The following is a 21,526-nucleotide window of genomic DNA, read 5'->3' as shown; positions in this document are numbered from 1 at the left end:
GCATGTAGGATCGATTTATTCTGTTCAGATAGATGTTAATTGATAACATCTAAATCTGTAATTTGTAACTTTTAGCAGCTCACCGTATACATGGATGCATGCATTGCACACTGATTACCCGGGTAGATTGATTTAGTTATTCTTAAAATAAAAAATCAGCTGGTGAGTATCTGACGAGTCAGTTGTTGAAATTTCAACTGTGAATGATTTATGCGGCTCTGACACGTTTGTGCACAGAGGTGAGAGGCTGAGGCGACCTGCTGATGTGTTCTGACTCGATAGGAGCAGACTTTCTCCTCAAGAGTTTGGCATTCCACCGCTGACCAGCAGGTTCCTTCCACACCAAGACGTCCCACAGCTGAACGTCCACTCCTGACCTTTTTTACTGAGACACACGCTTGTTCCACACCTCAGCTGTTCCTGGCCACACACACACGCTGTTCCTACTTCACACATGGCTCCTCCAAGTCTCTGATTAAGATCTTTATGTCCTTTACATACATGCTGCCAACATTTGAGCCTGTAAGAATCCAAGCCAACATGTGCCATTAGGATATGTTAATCACTGTGTGTATGTGTGTGTGTGTGTGTGTGTGTGTGTGTGTGTGTGTGTGTGTGTGTATGTTATTCACCCACTAAAGAAGCATCAGTGCAATACAAGTTCCAGCAGGTACCTTTCAAAGACCCTCAAGCAGCTGCCCATAACACTCAAGCAATGTTTGACATGACGACTTATTTAGCTAAATTGTTTTACAACACTATGACTTGGAAACCCAGTGATTAAACTTAATTCCAGGTAAAAACAAATCGTTAACAACGGAGGTTAACAGCCCGTTACGTCATTGTGATTGGTTCTCATTGAGGAAGGATTCTCCCTGTTTTGGATATTTGCAGTTGAATTTCTGTTTCTGTCTTTCTGTCAGGAAGATTTACTCGGCCAATGAGGTGAGCTTTTCACCTGCGTTTGTCTGTCAGTTAGCTGGATTATGCAAAAACTACTGGATTGATTACTGCAGAACTACTTGGAAGGTTGGAGTATGGCTCAAGGAAGAACTCATGCAATTTTGGTGTGGATACGGATCAGGGGGCGGATCCAGGATTTTATCCGATCACTTTATTTATTACTGCAAGATATATAGATTGCTTTCCCACATTTCTATTGATTTCTCAGGGTGTAATTCATGGATCTTTACATCAGACATGTTTAGGGGACTGATATTTATGACTGTGTTCAATTTGGTGCAGATCCAAATAAAAATGTGGATCTAGAGAATTTAGGTGTGGTTTAATTAAAGGAACTGTTGGGTCTTGGTGGAGGTATGCGTTTAAAAAAAAAAAAAATACTAAGAGAGACCTGACCAAAGACTTAGCCACTATTTATTGTCATTCCAAACTTCAAAGTTGTGAATCATGTTTTCATTCTCTGGAGTCAAATTATAAAGCCCATGAAAAGCTTTGCTAACAGAGGCCAGTTTAAGTGGGAAGTCTTTGCTGCAAATCTCTCCTGACACAGAGTTTTCCTTCCGTCACAAACCGCTCACCTACTTTGATTTATCACCAGATAGGCTGACCATCCGAATGCTCTCCAGCTACATGCCCCTACACGTCCTGGATAATACCCCCCAGACCAACCCCTCCTCCGGCAGTCACCTCTTCAACACTTCACATCAGTGATTCACCGGTCGGCTCATCTCCTTTATCTCCTATTTGATCTCTTTACCAGATGTTTGTGTGAATACCGATGGATACGTGGTGTGCTGAGGGTTCACCCCCCATTATGTGCAATGACATGTGTGTACGCTATTAATTACATACATATACAGTGGTGTGAGGTCCTGTCTGTGCCCTCTACATGTGAACTGTGCTCATGCAGAAACATGGGTTTTGTTCCATGTCCCGGCCTGCACCACTGCACCTGGTTCAGCTGAGTTGGATGGAAGCTTAGACAAAGTGGGAAAGCAAACAAAAAAGCAGCGCTGAGCTAATTGAAGCCCTTGTTCCCTTCCTGTGGTTAAACCTCCACTTACAGACAGACGTGCCAACCACATTCGCTTCAGGCAGATTTATGGGCAACATTTCTTAATAAGGAACGATACACTGAAAAGAAATATCATTAACAACATTTGTGAAGAGTATAGATGCTAATAATGGCTATGTTGTCTAGTTCAAGCAAGGTTAGAGCTGCTGAGGCTTATTAGAATTATCACCTCCCTCAGTAACAGTCTGGGGAAAGAGTTAATTAGTAGGTGTTCAGTCGAGGCTAATATGAGGCTTCACTTTGCCGACAAAAAGACGGTAATTTGGCAAAAGGTCACGTAATCGTTGTCCAGCCTTCTCAATGGGACTGAACACGACCCTCAACGCAGCATAATTACAGACTAAACTTTCCCTCCTCCACCGGCTGCAGTTACAAATTTTGCATTTTGGAACTGACGCTGACATAGCAGAAGGCACCCGCTGCATTTTCTTGCTTTGCATTTGTTTTATTTGTAATACTGCTTGAGTGAATCCATGTAATAGGTGGTAAACAGTCTGAAGAGCTCATACATTGAACTGTAACCCATCACCGTGTCTGTACCACGCACGTCTGCTTTATTTAAGAGAATTCTAAAGATAAATGGAACGGCTAAGATTTTTACAACCACCAGATTCTCATGTAATACCAAAGATACAATTTTATAAGTGTTGCTCAAATGACATATGGCCATAAAGATACACTATCTTCTGTAAAATCTCAGAGTAACTGAAAACCAGAGAGTATCAATGGAGCATTCAAGTAAGCTGAGAAAGAGGGATGGATCTAATTCAAAATGTGGATCACCATGTTAGATGTTTTAAAACAGACTGAAAATCTGAATCTCTTCCTTAAAATGCCTTTTTAAAAATTGATACTTTAAGGATAAGGTTTGATTCACAAAATATTGTTCGTTTTTACTTTTTGCACAAGTACTGATATGTACGTAGCTAAACCAAAAGGTGTATTTAGTTTTTCTGAGACTGATTCCAAGAAGACATTTCTACTAAATATCCGATCATGCATTCCTCTACCAATTTCACAGTGTCACTTCAAACAGATGATGAAAGAGCTCATTTGAAAGCTCTGTGAAGCACCCTGAGGGAATGGCCCCTATTGTTCATTGACAATAAAGTTTGGAGAATGAGGTATAGTCCCACCTCTTTCACTTTTACCTACCAACACTCAGTGTTTGGCTTAAGTCTCCGTTGACCCCTGTCCTTTAAACCTGCTAGCCTTTCCAATGGGGCGAAAAGAGATGGCGGCTCTGTACTGGGTGTCAGTCATGGCCAACTGCCTTAAGTCTTTGTGATGCAAACACTCAGGAGGTTGACAGAGAGCAGGAAGTTTCAATTTTAAGAAGCCATTAAAATAGACGGAAAAAGTCCGGGGACAGCCTTGAGGCAAATGGATCCTATGTAATGGGCCCCGGTTTGGTGTCAGTGTTCACTAGTATGACATTTTTAAAGGGTTCCTACCGTTGTCTTCAACCGAGAAGTAGAAGATATCACTTGTGGCGTTGCTCTTATCCAGCAGCACGTAACAGATCTTCATGTCATTGATATCAGCTGTTGGCATGACAGAAAGAGAGAATATGGAGTGGCAGCTGGAAACATTATGGTGAGATAACTGTGACGACTAAGACACTTTAACAAGGTTTTAGTTACAACCCGCAGGCTGCAAAGTAATATATAGGCCACAGAGGACGTGTGATACAAAACATTCAGAATGAGGAAAGTCAAAAACATCTTTTACAGGAATATTATCTATAGTTAATATTATGATTAATAGTATCAATTATGCAATGATAATGAGAAATGTATCATATATATCAGTACATCAGTATTATATTGAATTATTATTGTATACACACATATGTATATATATACTAAAATGGTAAGATGCTCTGTAGATGTGAGGGGGAACTGCAATAATGAGCTAATAAATGAGAAAACCGTATATTAAACACAATTCAATCTAGGGTTAATCAAATGATGAAAACTCTGTTGAAAGATTTAATTGTTTTGTGTTGACTTACCTTGTGTGAAGGTCTTGATGCTGTCATTGCCCTGGGCAGTGTTCATGATGAAGCCGTGCAGAGGCGCCTCAGACACACTGTACTTCAGGACCCTGTTGGCGCTGTCGCGGTCCTCTGATCGAAGGGCCTTGCTGGTTATCACAAAGCCCACATGGCCAGTTTGCATGACCTTCAGTGAGGCCGCAGCCTTATTAACCACAATCTGGGGCACACCATTGTCCACTGTGTTGATGTAAATGGTCATCATCTGGGGTTTGCGTGTTTCGTACACGGTGTCAGGAAAGACGTAGAAATCTGTGTGTGTTCCGTCTGTGACCGTGAAGGAGAAGCTGTCTTCGTTGGTCTCAGTGCTGTCGTGCTTATAGCTGATCAGGTTCTCATTCAGGTCCTGCTTTGTAAAGGTTGTGATTGGTTGCGTTTTGTTGAAAAGCAGCTGCCCGTGCACTGGCAACTGGGTGACTATGAAGCGTAACTGGTTGTCGGGTGTGTCCCGATCCTCGGCCGTCAACTCAAATGGCGTGACGAGTTTGGTTTCTCCCTCCTCCACAACCAGCCTGTTTATAGTCAGGACAGGTTTCTTGTTATCTACATCAGTGATGGACACTCTGAAGGTTCGGAAGACAGGATTGTAACCGTCTGTTACCTCAAACTCAAAGCTGTCCATTTTCATCTCATCATCAGAGGTGTGGATGTAGTAGATCTTGTTGCCTGCAAGCTGCAGTTGGGTGAAGGTGGAAATGGGAACACCCGGTTGGTCGGTGCACTCTAAGTGGCCTCTGCTTGGCGCTCTTGTGATGCTAAAGCTGAGAAATTCATCAGGACTGTTGAGGTCAGTGGTGCTGAGAAGGTCAGTGGTGAGAGTGACTCTCCCCCCTTCCTTGAGAGTCACGCCTTTGTTGATTACATCTGGGAAGACCATGTCAATGCTTCCAATGTTGATGTAAAAGTAACGATCGATAAGGGGGTTGATTCCATCTGTGACGTCAAATTTCAACAGGTCTCTGATTCCCTCCTGGCCGGTGTGTACATATTGAATGAGCTGTTTGTCGAGTTCATTCTGTGTGAAATTCATCCCCAGTGTGATGTTACCTAAAACATCACCAAACTTGCTGATTCGTTGGAGGTAGCCTTGTCCAGGGCCGTACCGCACAATAAACATGAGGTCTTTGTCCTCAGAGTCGAGATCTGTGGCCTTTAAAACCCTGTTGCTGATGACTTTTGTCTCTCCGATCTCCACTTCAAGGCCGTCGTTTATAGCCATCCTGGGCGTCTCATCGTCAACAGGAATAACCATGATAAGAACTGTTTTTTCCACTGTGTGTGTCCCATCTGAGAGTCTGATTTTGAAGCTGTCCTCTTTGGTCTCAGAGTCATCATGTTCGTAGACAATGTTGGATGCCTCTTTGATTTGTTCCAAGTTGAATGTATCTACAGGGATGGTGCCAGTGCTGAGCTGCTGAACTATTGTACCATGTTGTGGGTTTTTGATGATCTCAAAGGACAGTTCATCACCAGGGATGTCAGCATCGGCCGCATTCAGAATTGGTGTATCAATTACGAGGCTCATGCCCTCCATTACCACAAACTCTCGAATGAAAATTTCAGGCTTCTCATCATTGGCTGGAATAATGACTATGGGGAAGAAATGGCGTTCAGAGAAATTAATACCATCTGAACAACGAAAGGTGAAACGATCTTCTACTGGTTCAACACCTTTGTGGATGCTTTGGACATAGTGGATATGACCTTGGGCGACATCTTTAATGCTGAATGCTGTGATAGCTGTCCCTGCTCTGGTTTTCTCTGAGCCTGCAGCTGGGGCGATGTTTTCCACGTAACCAGATGTTGGTTGGACGATGATGGTGCACAGGATATCGTCGTTGTCTGTGTCCATATCTTCAGCTTGGATGTGGTCCAGAGTGATGACATTTTTCTCTCCCTCAACAACAACAAACTGCTCTATGACACTAACAATAGGTGGAATGCTGTCAACAGGAAGGATGGTGACGTATACTGTCACACCTTGGACGTTGTTGCCGCCAACGACCCACTGATCGGACATATCAGATAGAGTGAGGTTGAAGGAGTCGTACTCTCTGACCGGACCGATTTCACCGGATGTGTGAGCATACACCACCACACCATTAATGATGTCCCCCTGGGTGAATCTCTCAGCTGGTGCACCGTTGACCAGGATTTCACCCAGCCTGGGAGGTTCCTCAACAATAAAAGTAAGCATGAAGTCATCTGTGTCTTCGTCACGGCCCTGAATCACGTTACTTGTAATTTCTGTTGCTCCATTCTCCAGCACATCGATGGAGGCACCGAGCAGGCCAGCTGGGAGCATAAGCGTGGGGGACTCGTCATCCACAGGCTCGATGGTGATCTTAATGATGATGGGTACCTCATGGAAACCATCACTTACATCCAGCTTGATAAGATCACTCACAGATTCTTCTCCCCCATGGATATAAGCTAGACGGCTATTTGCAATATCTGCAAGAACAAATGTTTCACCGTTTGACATGTCGATCCCAAAATACTGCAGCTGCCCGTACAGAGGAATCTGGGTCACGGTAAAAACGATATTTTCATCATCTGTATCTGTGTCGGTGGCATGCAGCTCCTTCCTAGTGATGAGGTATGTACTTCTTTCCATAACAGTAAACCCTGTGTTGGTGATAAGTGGTGGTTTGTTGTCAACAGGCTGCAAGAAAATGGTAAATAGTCCATCTACTATGTTACCTGCTGTGTCTTCCACAATGAATGTGAACTGAGCCACTTTTGGAGTGATGCCCAGCTCCTGGTCGGGAGGCCTGTAAGCTACTTTATGATGATTTACCTGGGCCTGTGTGAACTCTGTAATTAAAGTGTCAGGACTATCAGTCAGTACGATCTCGCCCAAGGGGGCCGGGTTGTTCTCATCTGTGTCAGTTGGGGGCTTGACGATAGTATACTTCAGGTCCCTGTCATCTGAATCCAAATCAGTGTAGCACAAGAATTTCTTATTGAAGTGTGTCAGCTCATACTCCTGAACTGTAATGTGAAGGGTGGTGCCTGGGAAAAGCTCTGGAGGGAGGTCATCAACGGGGTGGATTTTGATGGTGAACATGTGCTCTCCTGACTGATTAGGAGGGTCATTATCATCTTGGACCCTGAACACAAACTGATCGATCACAGTGGTGGTGCTGTGGGGTCCGATGTGACGATAGAACAGCTTTCCGTCAAGAATATCCTGCTGAAACCACTCAGTTACCACCTGCTCAAACATCTCATCTGTTTCACTGAACTTCCAGGTAGATGGATCAGATGGAGGCTCGACTTGTCTCAGCAGCAGCTCTCCGACAGTGGAGTAAGGAGCCTCCAAGACAAACTTAATGGTGGAGTCTTCGGAATCGATATCTGATGCGCTCAGAATGAACGGGGAGATCTGCATGACTTCATTCTTGAAAAGCACCACACCGGTGTTAGCATTGATAATCGGGGGCTCATCATCAGTGGGAGCGATAGTGATAGGGAACAAAAACTCCACTTCATTAGTGCCATCAGTCATTCTAAAAATAATGTTGTCGCTGTAGGTGTCGCTCCCGTCGTGCTGGTACACCACGATGCCGGCGTTTAGGTCGGCGGGTGTGAAGAATTTCCTGCGACTACCAAGCACGGTCAGCTCTCCGTGCTTTAAGCCATCAACAACAGTTATTTTCACATCTTCTAGGTTGTCCTCATCACTGATCTCTAAATTCTGGGAGCTGGAGAGCGCCCGGGACTGCCCTTCAAACAATAGCTGCCCTGTATTTTTGGTTGCTACAGGAGCCAGTGTATTCATAGGCTTCACCACAATCATAAAAGCAAATGTATCAGACACGGTACCATCAGTGTCAACAATTTCAAACTCAAGCTGGAAAATCCTTTCCACCTCCGAGTCCTCCGAGGGGGGCTTGTAGGCTATTTTAAGATCTTTGATGTCTCTCTGATAGAAGGAGGTGATAGGAAGGTTCTGGTCATCTGTGCTGATGATGTAACCCTGCTCAGGGCTCAGATATGAAGTAATATTGAAGATTAAATCATCAGGGTCAGATTCGACATCTTCAGCAGCCAGCATGTCGCTTGTAATAGCTGTCATCACAAACTGATCAACCTCCATCATCATCATGGCTACAAAGCTGGGTTTAGGAGCGCTGTTCTCTGCACCCTCTCTGATTCTAACCATCATTTGGAAATGTTCTTGCATTATAGTGTTGCCATCATTATCCTGCAGCTCCACCATCATTGGAATATAGTCTCTGTTTGGTGACTTTGTTTTAGCTGTGTGCTTGTAGCGAAGGCCCTGTTTCACAAACTCATCACAGTCAATCAATTGGCCGTTGTTGGGGTTATTCAAAAGAGTGCCATACCTGGGGAGACCTCCAGCGCCGACCAGAGCGGCCATCTTACACTGCGTGACACCGTCCTCAAAGGAAAACTCCAGACCCTTTTTGTCAATGGGGTTGCTGTCACCGTTGAACTTTTCGACATTAATAGGCATATTCCTGGTGAGGATCTCAAGCTGCTGGAAAACCACCTCCACTTCCAGCATGAACGGGATGATCACTGTGTCCGTCTGCGAGTCATAACGCAGCTGCAGCTTCACTCTGTCCTTGCTGGGGCTCCGAGATCCAAAATGCGTGTACTTCACCTCATCTGGTCCAAATGAGCAGGGGAACTTTTTGGGGGTCAGCATCCCAGGTTGCTGGGCCAGTGGGTCATTGTCCAAAACTGTGATGTGGCAGCGGTCGCCGGGCTGCACTTCTGTTACCAGGTCACTCACAGGGTCTAGATATACAGACCTCCCAAAAGGCACCCTGATCCCGTTGTTAGCGATGATGATGGTGTCTTCATTAGGTCCTGATCTGTGGCGATATAGGTGAGCAGGATCAAAAGGTTCAGCCTTTGCTGCGGCAAAATAGAAGCTAAAAGAAAATGTCACAAGCAGGCATCTCAAAAATGCCCACTTTTTACAAAGTTGGGAACTTTGCAGACAACCAGCCATGTCCACTGCTAGTTGCCTTCAATTTTTCCACAAGTCAGCAGCTTCTGTCTAATAATTTGGGCCTTGGAGTGTGTCCCCTCTGTCTCTCTCTCTCTCTGCTTCTGTGTGTGTGGCCACACAGAGACACAAGTGTGGTGAAGGCTGCAGGGCTGTGCAGGTAATAATGAAACAGTAGACAGTGACAGGCACAGACTCCTCCCTCTGTCAGCACAGGGAGGGGGCGTCCTGCCCCCATGGCTAATTTAAGAAAGATCATTGGATAAGACTGTGAAAGTGCTCCCCCCAGCCAGCACTCGCCCTGCTCCCCTTGTCTCAGGGAGAAAAAACTGTCAGTGATAAAAAAAATAGTCAGAGCAGAAACCAATATAACCTTATTCAGTTGAATCAGCTCAGTCAGAAACACTCTCTCTCTCCAAGGTAGAGCAAATTTGGCAAGTTTTATTAATGTGATATAGATTTGGTAATTATGTGGTCTTTTCATTTTATTTATAAAGTAATAGAAACTATTACAACTGATTATTTTTTAGCTTTTAAAAGGAAATTACTGTGCACATAATCATTTTACTGTAAGCTAACTGAGTGTGTTTTTGCTTTATTCCACCCATTGCATTTAAATTGAAGAAATCAAGTGAAGAAATGAGGTTCATCTTGATAAATTGTATTGGTTTAAAAGTCTCTTTGTCAGCTCTACACTCTTGTGAGTTCACACACTGATGCAATTGCATAATTTAGTCTCTTACAGCTCTCAGTCAAAAGGTGAAATGTAGAAATGTAATTACTAATGTCAAAAACGTCTTTTATTCATTGTTACAAAGATGGTCAAGAAAGAATGTAGATTAAATATATATATGTATATTTTACAACATTCTTACTTGGCTCTTACTAATACCTAAAATACCAGTCGTTACAATTCACAAAATATGCAAACTCTGTCAACAACAAAATGAGAGATACACAAGAACTGTGTGAAATGATCATCCAGTAGCTTTGGTTTTCAGTCCAGGGGTCAGAGTGGCTGTGAGGTGGCGTCAGAGGGACGCCCCGGCACCGGAGGGACCAGTGGTCCTGCAGTGAGGGACAATGACCTGGCATCAGCTGGCAGGACAGGTGTGTGGACACTGTTTGGTCCCTCACACACACACATAGAGAAAATACAACACAGCCAAAATACTGCTCAGGTGCTTAGTGTTGTCAAATTAAGGCTATTTAAGATGTGGCTGGTTTATCTACATGAGTTACTGCACAGCTGTGATTGAGTCATGGAGCTTCCGATGGGAACCCCACTTTTATTAATACTGGAAGTGAATGACTTAAGATTTTTGACGTGTAATGTTGTGAAACCATCTAACAACCCTATAAGTGTCGCTGGTGGAGGTGAAATGTCTATAAATAATACTCATGTTGTGGTTTCTCGGCGGCGAAACAGTCAAAGCACGGCACGGAGACGTCGGTCCGTCACACTGGCCGCGGTGAGAATGTGAGAATGTGTACTCAGAGTGGTGCACAAGGTCAAGTTAAGATAAAAATACCTAGTAGCCTTTTATGGATCATCTTTTGAGTCGGGCCTGACACTCGATGAAGTGATCTGTGTGCATTGCTCAAACATTTTTACACAGTTCCCCTCTCTCTCTTGCGGCGCTTGGAATTTATGACGTTTTAACATTTTACAATCAATTATGTGACGATGGAACATCCCTGATAAGGACTGATCTTTTACTCAGCTACATTTTTTAAATAGACAAATACATCTGTAGGTTTATCATGACAAGCACTCAGAAAAGACCAATAAATCTCTTTGATTCACGACAATGCAAGGTTTTAAATCTGTAATGACACCTTTAAGCTACTGATAAATTAAGCTTATGTTAAAGGGTAACTATGACTATTCAAGTTATCCTTGCTGAAAACGTTCCTCTCTTTACTGGACACGATAATTTGTTTCGGACAACACTGTGAACCGCTCGGTAACCTTCCCCTATAAGTGTGGGCCAAATAGCAGACATGCCATTTGCATCCAGGCATTCTGTATCACACTTTTCATTGCATCCTCTAAATAAATCTTGCCCTCCTCACTTGACCAGCCAAGAATAAAAAGGGGACACACCACCACCAGCAGCGCGGGGTGTCACTATAGAAACAAACACTGCACTCTTTTTATACTCTGTTATTCTTGGATTTCACTCACATTGCTCTCACGGTGCGTCCTGCAAAAATATCAAGATGCAAGGATTCACAAAAGATAAGTTCTGATATTGCTTCTTTGGTGATGAAACATGAGAAATGAAACGTCCTCCTCAGCAGTCAGACTGTAGAGGTTTGGCATTGAGCTGCCAGATGACATTCAAAAAGACATTAACTTGCCTTTGTCCAATTTAGAAATGGAAGACACAACATGCCTTTAGCGAGCGCCTAAGGTAAACCGAGAGAGACGCTGGGTGGAGGCCAGTGCTGCTGCCTGTGATCGACTCCTCATCCGGGGGGGGGGGCTGTCACGATGACAGCAGCCGCTAATGACCTCATGATAGATGGAAAACAAAGCCGGCCCAGATACCATCCCTGTATCCTCAGCAGGGAGGACGGAATTTGCTCTCTTTCCTCTCGGTGCAGTTGTTCCGTCCGTCAAGATGAAAGCGTGTTCAGATCTCCATCACTCTCCAACACTGTTAAGCTCTTCAGAAACTTGTTTTCTTTAAATAACACAGACAGGAAAGATCTGAAGCAAACACCTGTGCTTTCCTTTTCTTTTTAATCACACGTTTGTCATATTGTGTCATGTTTTCATCACGTCAGTGTTGTGTCATTTCAACCATGCTCCAGGGACTTAATGGGAATGTAGAGATTCTTATTCTTGATGGTGCAGCAACTTTGAAATGTAGGAGGAAGCCATTGTTCAAAGTCCATTATTAAAGCCACAACAGTTTTTTCAAGATCATGAAAGTACTTTATAATACTGTTATAATACAATAAGTGGCAATAAGTGATACCCCAATTCTGAAAACATCCTACAAACTGAACAAAAATTAAGATTTGGCTGTAGAGCCAAGAGAAGAAAATAGCATATAAAGATAGATTACAAACTAGAATGGCCTCAGTGTAACTCATTCCTCTGTCAAGGCCAAACAATTAAATAAAAGCCACACCAAATTACACAGATACATAGATATCAGTTCCCTAAATATGCCAAATTATTCCCTGGGAAAAATGAAACTGTCTCGAAATGTTAAAGAATGTGATATGAAAATTCCTGGATGTGCCCCTTTGTCCAGTTTTGCACCAAAAAAAAACATCTTGGGTCATTACCCTTCATTCCACCAAGTTCCGGGGAAATCTGTTGAGTCGTTATTTTTTGTAATCCTGTTGACAAAATGGAAAAATGCAAAGGGAATTTTCTGCTGTAATCGGGTTATTGGGTTGAGTTGGTGTCACAAACAGGTCAGGAAATCTGTCTTAATAAACTTAAATCATTACAACATTCCCAAGTGCAAGTCTGGTGATCATTCTTCTCATTCCGAGCACGTCCTTAACGTTATCACTCCAGAACATCTCAACCATTTACACAGCTGACAAATGTCTGTCCAGCTGTGCTGAGCACTTGTACGTGTGCAGACAATACAGATGGTCAAGAGTTAAAGAGTTGGCCACAGTGTTTTTATCATGGGTTTGTTGCACATTAATTATCTGTAGTTATTTGTAATTATATAAGATCAGCTCATTTTGTTTTATTTTAGGTTGCATTGTTAAATCTGGCTATAGGGACAACTATGAAAAACCTTGGGTCATAATTAGTTTGTATATTAATGAGCACTGCACCTATCAAATGAAGAAACAAATAAAGTTCAAAGCTGTCTTGCGATACAGATGTAAATCTGACTAAGATTACCTGATTAAATAAAGGTTGCGAAGAAAAAAAAATTAAAGGATCAACGGGTGAATGTGTGAAGTGGCTCAGGAAAGCAGCTCCGATAGATTCTTTGAAATCGAGCTTTGACATCAGAGAGGTCGCTCACCCCCCATAAACTCCTTGTCTCCTTAGAATAGCCAAAGAAGATTGGGCCTACATTTTCTTATGCACGCGCGCTACTCGCTAGCATCCTAATCATCCGGCCTGTTGTAAATATACACAGTGTATAAATAGAGGATCTTGAGACCTGAGACATTTGGATCCAGTTCCGGGGAGGAAGAGGTTTGTGTTCTGCTGCACTGGGTGGTTTGGTGCAGGGTGTCCATGACTGCGGTCAGGTTTGCCCGGGGACGAGCACAAATTTTAGAACCGCTCCTGCCGTCACTGCTGCACCGCAGGCTCAGTGCAACATTTCATCTGCTTAATGGTGGATTAAAGCATCCTGCGGGCAGATTGATATAGGCCCGACGCTCTCACTCGTCTTTAAAGGAGAGCAGAAGCCCATGGAAACAGGATGGATATACATAGCAGCTGGAGCAGCCCCAAACACTGGGCAACACACCACTGTAGATGGAAATAATACAAATATTAGGTGGCTCAGGAAATAAATAAGAATCTTAAGTCATATAATAAGCCAGTTTATTTAGTGATGAGCTTGAACCCCACACAAATATATTCAGCTTTATTGTCTATTAAATAGCAAATTCATATTATATCATTCTCACACTGACATATTTAATATACAGCATGATACAAACATTGTACTTCCTCCATCCAAGTCTCTATTTATGGTTTAATTAGCACAGATATGATGCAAATGCCCATTTACACCTTGACCACGCTGGTTCTAAAAAGAGAAACCCGGCTACTGACCCAGGAATGTGTGCAGCACAATGTGTGGGGGGGATTCCTGTCTTTTAACAGCGTCACTTTGAACTTGATGTGTTTGCACCTGGAGCTCGTGTTTGCTCTTATACAGTTAAACATGTGTGGGGCGATGTGAAGAGGAGTTTGTAAAAGTCGTCAGGGAGCAGCAGAGACGCAGTGTGTTAAAGTTAACAGATGCTAATAGAGCTAATAAAACGACAAAGAGAGGAGAAATATCTGGTCTTATGTTTACCACAGGTTGTTCAGTTAAACTATGAAAGACAAAAAACAAGTATAAAGAAATAATAAGTTTGTGAAATTATATATCTGTCTGTATTTATATATTTAATTATATATGTCACCATTTTGCCCTTCATATATAACAGCCTCCTAATTAAAATGTATAAATCAGGCCACAAACATGCGGCACAAAGTTATATTTAATACAGTCAAATGACATTCACATTATAGCAATTTTGGGAAATAATACAAACTTCACTACTGCTGAATGGTAATATTATGGAAAAGCAGAATGTAACATGTTCAAAAAAAGAAGATAACACTGATTTAAATCTGACCTTTCTTTTAGGTTTACATGTTGAAATACTTTTTGATGAAAAAAAATCTGTAAAGATAAAAAGTTTTAGGTTGTCAAGCTGCAAACCCACTTTTATGCATATCTTAGGCGAAGTGGCAGTGCAATTGCCTACAAATTTTTCTATTTACACATCAATATAAGAAAATGAACTTATTTACATTATAAATTAGCCTTCACTGAGTCATTAATAATGATTTTAAAGCCTTTTGTATCTTCATCTTACAGCAAAATGTAACCAGAAATATTAACATTGAGTCTAATATGCAAGTAAATCTGATTTCAACACAATTTTCAATACATGCAAATCCTCTTGAATATAGAATCTATAAAATGTTGAGCTGAGGCGACATTTACTCTGATAAAAAGCTGTTCTGTGACAATAAATGAAATTCTAACCGGAGGCCACCAGCCAATTGAGTTTCTCACAGCGTATGAGAAGACGTGTCCTTTGGTCGTTTGAGTTTACGACTCCTTTCTTCCATCTGAGAGAGAGAGAGAGAGAGAGAGAGAGAGAAAGAGAACAGATGAGTGAAGAAGACAACATATTTCGTCCCACAGTCATGTGTCCTGCAATCACCTGCTTTTTCCACTTGCAACTTCTGCTTTGGCCAAGTTTATGTGGCCTTTGCCACGACCTTTGACCTCTGCCGAGGAAACATCTGTTTGAGGGAAAGGATTGCTGACATAATCCCACTCCAGATCTATTGATGTGATTTATGCACAGCCATTAAGCTGCTGCAAAAACACACTGTTGTGCCCGAAAGGTGAAGTGACAACAGCACTGGGATGTTTAGACTTATCCAAATATTTGTCTAAAGCTGTTATCTATTTCTGTCAATTGTCTCTTTACAGCAAGTACTTAAAGACAGCGCTTGATTCTTTCAACAGTGGTTTGGAGCTCACACGTTGACTATCACTCAAACCCGTTGCATCCGTCAAAGAAGTGTTTTGTTCTGACAAACTCACAATCTCAAATTTGACCTGAGTTAATCTGAACTGAATCCCGTATAAAGACTGTGGTTTTAGAGCAGTAACGTGACCAGCAGGGCTCAGGTTGCAGGTGAGACTTCACATTGATCTGAGTCTCTCCGGCCGAGCTGAGCTGAGCCACAGGGACAGATAGGGATCTGTGGAGACCAGTCGGCCACCGCAGTGAAACCTGGCTGCTGAAAGACTGGGCATTCCAAGGGGGATTTAGGAGTGTAGGAGAGAATTCTCTACTGAATCCCTTGTGCATGTGCATCCCTTTCAGTCAGTCCCAAGAGCAAACAACCTGCAGTGGTTTGTCCTGTGTGGATGAAACAATGGCAGTCGTGGAAGCCGTTATTGAGGATATATGCATATGAAGCCTTTTGTTGAGAGAAGGTTTATCACCCAATAAAAATCTGCACTGCTGATAGTGTGACAGGACATTAACGCCCACCTACAACATTACATCATGTCTCCCTGTTGTTACACACACACAAAAATCTAAGAATCCTTCAAGTAATGCAAAAATACATGAAAATGCACTTTTATATTAATAAAGCATTTAGAGATCAAAATGTGATGCAGTCGGTGAATTGGGACAATAAAAAGTGGAGGAAGGTCAGAGATGCTGCGAGTGACTATCATTCAAAACTGGTCAACATGTCACCAGTTAGCCCGCCAGCTACAGTTAAAACCTGGGGTTCAAGGAGAAGTGGTGATAAAGTAACCAGACTTTCGCGGTTAGAGAGTTCACTGAAGCTTGTTTCAGACATGCACTGAACTCCGGAGATTCTCTGCTATACCTCCAGAGAAGTTGGAGCCTCCATATTATCTGTGGACACTTCAATACAATTCTTTTGTTGTTTCATGTTTCAACATTCAACACGTTCATTGCATCAAAACACAGCCTAACAGCGGAAGCATCACGTTTAACACTTGTTGATGAGTCAGCATCATCTGAGGTTTTACCCTGTGTGTGAATAACAGAGATATAATAAAGCCACAATGTGACGCTGACAGTTTGACACTGCCCGAGGAATGTGGAGCCGATGCCAGAGTGTGATACCAGCAGGTGAATGAAGGCCTGTCTGTGAGAAGGCCTCAACAGGCCTGATCGCAGCAACTGCACAAAGTCAGAGCAGGAATGTGTCCACCAGCCTGGGGAGGTCAGCAGCAGAGGGACGGCCAGAGCCTTTTCACAGCAGCCATATGGACATGAAATAGTGCGTAAACACAGGTTCTGTTTGGTGACTGAGCCTCAATTAATGTGGTAACACCTGTGTTCATCTTGGTGTCAAAAAGGCTGCTGTGAAAATTGTTTATAATCATTGGACAATCATTTGTTTGATCCACTACTTTGGTCCAGACTTATGGGATGGAAAGTAAATTCCCCAGGGAACATAAACCAAAGTCCTGTGGACCATCTTGACAAATTTCTGAGCTGCAGTGAGTTGTCATTACTTCAACATAAACTGGACACCTGTTTCCTCATCGCAGAAGGTGAATTACCAAAGAGAACAAAGCCTCAGTGACCGTTAGTAACCAGGCAGAGCAGAGGCAGCTCAGTCAGTGGATCACGAAATGTCAAAAGTGTGACTGTTAACACCTGAAGCCACAGTGAGTCCACATTATAGGACTGGAGTGCTAACTCTCCTTCTGTGATCTCTACAAATTATTATCGCTGTGTTACGCCCCCGCCTCGTTGCCTTTGTTGAGAGCCCGGTGAGAAGAAACGTGCACCTCTAAACTGAGCCCTATAAATATTTTTCTTGCCACCAGCCAACGTATTGACCGAAAAACAAAGGAAGAATCTAGAATATCTTTTTACGGTGTAAACAGTCAAGCTGAAGGCCAGGCATACTCAGCCATGTCTTAAAATAGAAGCATGAGGAAAAGTAGAAGTGAGAAATCCATTAAGAGACCATTGTCTTTTTTATATCTTGCTTCAGTTCCACTGTCTAATAAACCTCCTGTTGTAAATGGGTTATGAAGTTATTATTACCTAGTGCTGTTGTATAAAAACCTTTGATAAGTATAAACTATTAATAAGAAAAAATGTGGCCTTTAGGATATTTTTTTTTATCAGGAAGCATTTTTAGAGCTTCAGTGCAAAACTAATTTTACATTCAGCTCAGCCTCCTGTAGATACAAAGCTTAGTATTGAAATGATACACTAATGTGTCCTTATTAACAATGTATTAACATTTATAACTGTAGTCTACATAATGTTTCTCTAATTAATGGCTCATTAATGACCTGAAAAGTAAATGATGTATCAATCATAAATAAAGTAATAAGTGATTGGCTACAGAATATGAAACAAGATGAAATTGAATATTTAATAAATTAGATCAGTGAGGGATGAACGAGGCTCTGTTCTAAGGTGACATCAACACCAGCCAGGAAACAGCTTTTCATGTCTCTGTCTGTTTTTCTCACCTACAAATTTTTTTTCCTATGTATGTCAGGTTGTGTCATGTAATGTGGTCTTCTTGAAATACATTGTGGTTTGAACCTCACATCACAGCAGCCGCTACACATCCAATTCTGCAGGGACTTGCTCAATGACAGCCAAAGAATGTGAGCCATGTTGACTCTGACCTTGAGGACACATTATTCACTGTGGACCCTTTAATTAGGACGGTCTGAGCTCTGACCCACGGAGAGGACATAGCCCGCACCTCTTCAGGTCAAGGAACAGAAGGAGGAAAAGGCCAAGACCCCGTGGTTCTGACTTATAGGCATAAGACAGGAAACCAGCATTTTGAGGTTAATACATGTTGTGCACACAAACAAAAAGGAAGGAATCCATCCACATGCGTCTTGACAGCAACCAGAAACATTTTGTCTCCTAAACCCGACCTCATGATGGACTCAGGATGCAAACACTGATTTCCAAAGTTGGTGCATCCACCATCCACTCCAATATGAAGCACTTCATACTTTATAAGTTATAATCTAAGCAGCATCTATGTTTTGTCAACGTTCTTAATGTAATTGCGTAAAACGTACTACATAATCATTCCTCTTCTGAGACAGACAAGTGTAGGGCAGATATGGAAGATGAAGTCTTGACCTTGATACCCGAAGTCTACATTGGAACCCCAAAAATATTGGCTGTTGCCCCCAGAGGCTAATTAGTCTGATCGAGACTGAAAGAAGTAAAATAAAGCAATAACTTGTTTATCTTCCACTTAATTATTTGTCATTCCACATGTTGCTGACCCTTGCAGGGGACAGCAGGTAACACAACAGCTGTGCAACAGCTGCTGGTGAGCTGTCAAACATGCTATAGATAAGGCTGGACGTAAAGATGCCCCAGGTTTGGACTCTAAGATGAAAGATGTTTCTCAGTAAACGACCCGAAAATATCTTCACATGTATCTTTGTCATCATCCTTCCTGGACCTGAAATACACAGAGTTGCATTGAAGCCCCATCTTCTGGTCCATTTAGTATGGAAGAGATTTTTAAACTTCTTGTTAAAGATAATGCATTTATAGACAAATTAATCCTTTCACACTGCGATAAACTGTTCTGTGCATTTCAGGAAAACTGCCGAGGAAAGAAAAGCTCTTGACTCACTCCCACCTGGGTCGGGAAGTGATGACCGCGCTGGAAACTGAGGTCGAGGAGCTGTTTGCGAATACTGCGCCGCTGGATAATGGATATGAAGTGACAGCTCATAAACTAAACCAGCATAATTAGACCTGGGACTTCACTGTGTTATTTTCCAGTCAGAGCTCAGCTTTCATGTTTTGATGGAGGAAAATGTCTGTGCACCGCTTGGGCCGAATAATTCACAGCGAGGAGGAGGGAAGGAAAAGAGAGTGACAGACTGAGATTTAACCGTGTGAGACAAACGAGGCTTGTAGTCGGCCGGACGCAGCTTGTTTTATTATTTTCTTCATTACTGGAAGGAGCTGCTGCTGCCGGTTCAGAGGCAGGTCACAAAGACGAGGTGGGTTAAGGTTCTGAGGCTGAAGAGGGTTGTTTATCTCAGGGGCCTTTTGTGTGTGTGTTTCATCAGGAGAATAAAATGTGTGAAGAAGCATGAAATATAAACTTTTCTGGATTTTTGCCACTTTCTTCCTTTCCTTTCTCATCTTAAATCAGATTTTCTTGGGCAGGTGTAAACACAGATTTATGGTGGCCAGGATTATAATGGCGTATATATGCAGTGATTGCATTTTTTCTATCTCAGTAATAACAGTGAGGTGAGGCTTCCTGCTCGTGGGTTTTGATGTGGTTGGGACTGGCAAGTAGAGCATTACACCTGGGCAGCTTTACAGGAGGGAGGGACTGTCGGAAAGACGCAGACTGACACTCCCTTCACACTACAAGAGGAAAAACAGCTGCATTGCGGAGGACGGTTCGGCCCCTTCCTCCCAGCACTTCCTACCACAAACCATCAAGTTTTGGTCAAAGAAAATTAAAACTCAACACAATTGCAGAGCAGTGAACGTAGCAATTAGACCTGCGTCATCAAAGGGCTACACCGGCAGGATGTGCTGTACATGCAGTTTTGAGGCTGACGATGGCGGAAACATTCATTTACCACTTGGTCTACTCTTTATAATCTTTCTTCTTTCTTCTCCAACAGCTACTTTTTTAGGCTTGATGGAGTTTTATTGTGTTTTTTAAAGTTAAACTTAAAGCAGGAGAGGATTGCTTTCACTATAAAACTCGCAAGGGTTCTCTTAATAAAAATAAATAACAAAATACTTAGTTTGAGGATGTTGTGAAGCTGCATGGGATCATGGGAGTTGTGGTCTTCACCAGCAGTGCTGATGAAAATCTACCTGATACGTCTCAGGTGCAGATCATGATCACCGATGTGTTAATATCTTAAAGTTTTATACACATTGAGCAGTAAAGGGCACTGAATGATCCATTACACGTGACCAATACAAACAGTTCAGTTGAAAAACAGCAGAATGTTCAGGTCTGTGTTTCAAACGTTTTTTACACAAAAGGTGATTGATTCCGTTACCTTTAAAATAAATTGGGTATTTCACTGGATTTGATTGTTGGAAACATTTTGGATAATACTTCTAATTATCGTGTAAGTTCACAGGTCGAGAAATGTATAATATAGGTCTAGTCATTTTTTGAGATGTTATGATGAATTGTTACGTATTACATCTGTAAAGGTCTAATGTTTGGGTGAAAAAAAACGTCCAGGAATATAAATGACCGTTCTGTCACAAAATACAATGATACTAAATCTGTCAGTGGAGTTCTGAGGAAGCCAGTCTCTTAAGGCCCCCCACCCCCCATCAGCACATCAGGAACCGTGCACCAAACAAATGGGAGCGAGTGGACGAGCTGATTGTTTCCCAAACAGTTTAGTGGAGTTTGTTTTGAAACTGAGCCCCTGATGAGGTCACGCTGCGCTTCTGCTGAAAGAGGTTAGACACTGACAAATTAGGTCAACCTGCTGGTCTTTGAGGTTAAGGTAAGATGGTGGTTTAAAGTAGGTAAACGTCAAAACACATTATGATGTTTACCTGGTTTAAGTCCTCAAGTAATGTGGATTTTACCGGCAGGAAAAGCAGATTGGAATTTAGAGCTGAGGGTTGAGATATCAAAAAAGGTTTAGCATTAAACTGACCTAAACAATAGATAAAAAGGTTAAAGCCCATTCACCTGAAGATTACACTTAGCTAACTGTCAGTGAAATTGATCTTTTTTTCTGTTTAATGTTCGAAGGTTTTCCTCTTGCTATGTGAACAGGTAGAGAACCAGAGCTGATCCCTGCTCGGATCGAGATGCCTGAGATTTCTGAAGCTTGTGTTTTTGTGAGAACGGAGATGATCCGTGACTGCTAACACTGAGCTCCTGAGCGGTTAGCGTCTAAGATGTGAGCTTATCATCAGCTGTTAAGAGCAGTGTGAATTCCTCGAGGCCTCGGGCTTCAACCCTGGGTGTCGGTGAGCGGATGGGAAGAGAGAGGAGGGCACAGGTGCAGATGTGGGCCTTCACATCCTGAAGCACATGATGATTAGACTGTCTGCATGAGTGACTTGAGTTTGCTCAGTTGTCATCACCTGTCGCACAAAGTGTGGATCATTGTTCACGTGATGATAATGACGGAAACTGAGAGATGCA

General features: G+C 42.5%; 2 protein-coding genes across 2 annotated transcripts in view; both read right to left on the bottom strand.

Moving 5' to 3' along the window:
* The window catches only part of frem3 (Fras1 related extracellular matrix 3), a 30,763-nt gene extending 21,682 nt beyond the window's left edge, over positions 1-9,081 (bottom strand). Inside the window, exons 1-2 of the mRNA XM_061093613.1 lie at positions 4,053-9,081; positions 3,493-3,582 (exon numbers count right to left, since the gene is read on the bottom strand). Of these exons, the coding sequence (XP_060949596.1) occupies positions 3,493-3,582; positions 4,053-9,081 (5,119 nt within the window). The remainder of the gene's footprint in view (positions 1-3,492; positions 3,583-4,052) is intronic.
* A 5,681-nt stretch (positions 9,082-14,762) lies between these two features.
* Positions 14,763-21,526, bottom strand: part of si:dkey-27h10.2 (uncharacterized) — a 41,140-nt gene continuing 34,376 nt past the window's right edge. Inside the window, exon 16 of the mRNA XM_061083494.1 lies at positions 14,763-14,929. The gene's annotated coding sequence lies outside the window, so the exon portion shown is untranslated. The remainder of the gene's footprint in view (positions 14,930-21,526) is intronic.

Source organism: Limanda limanda, chromosome 2 (assembly GCF_963576545.1).
Source record: "Limanda limanda chromosome 2, fLimLim1.1, whole genome shotgun sequence".
NCBI classification, from domain to species: Eukaryota; Metazoa; Chordata; class Actinopteri; order Pleuronectiformes; family Pleuronectidae; genus Limanda; species Limanda limanda.
This window is presented reverse-complemented; position numbering and strand designations above follow the sequence as displayed.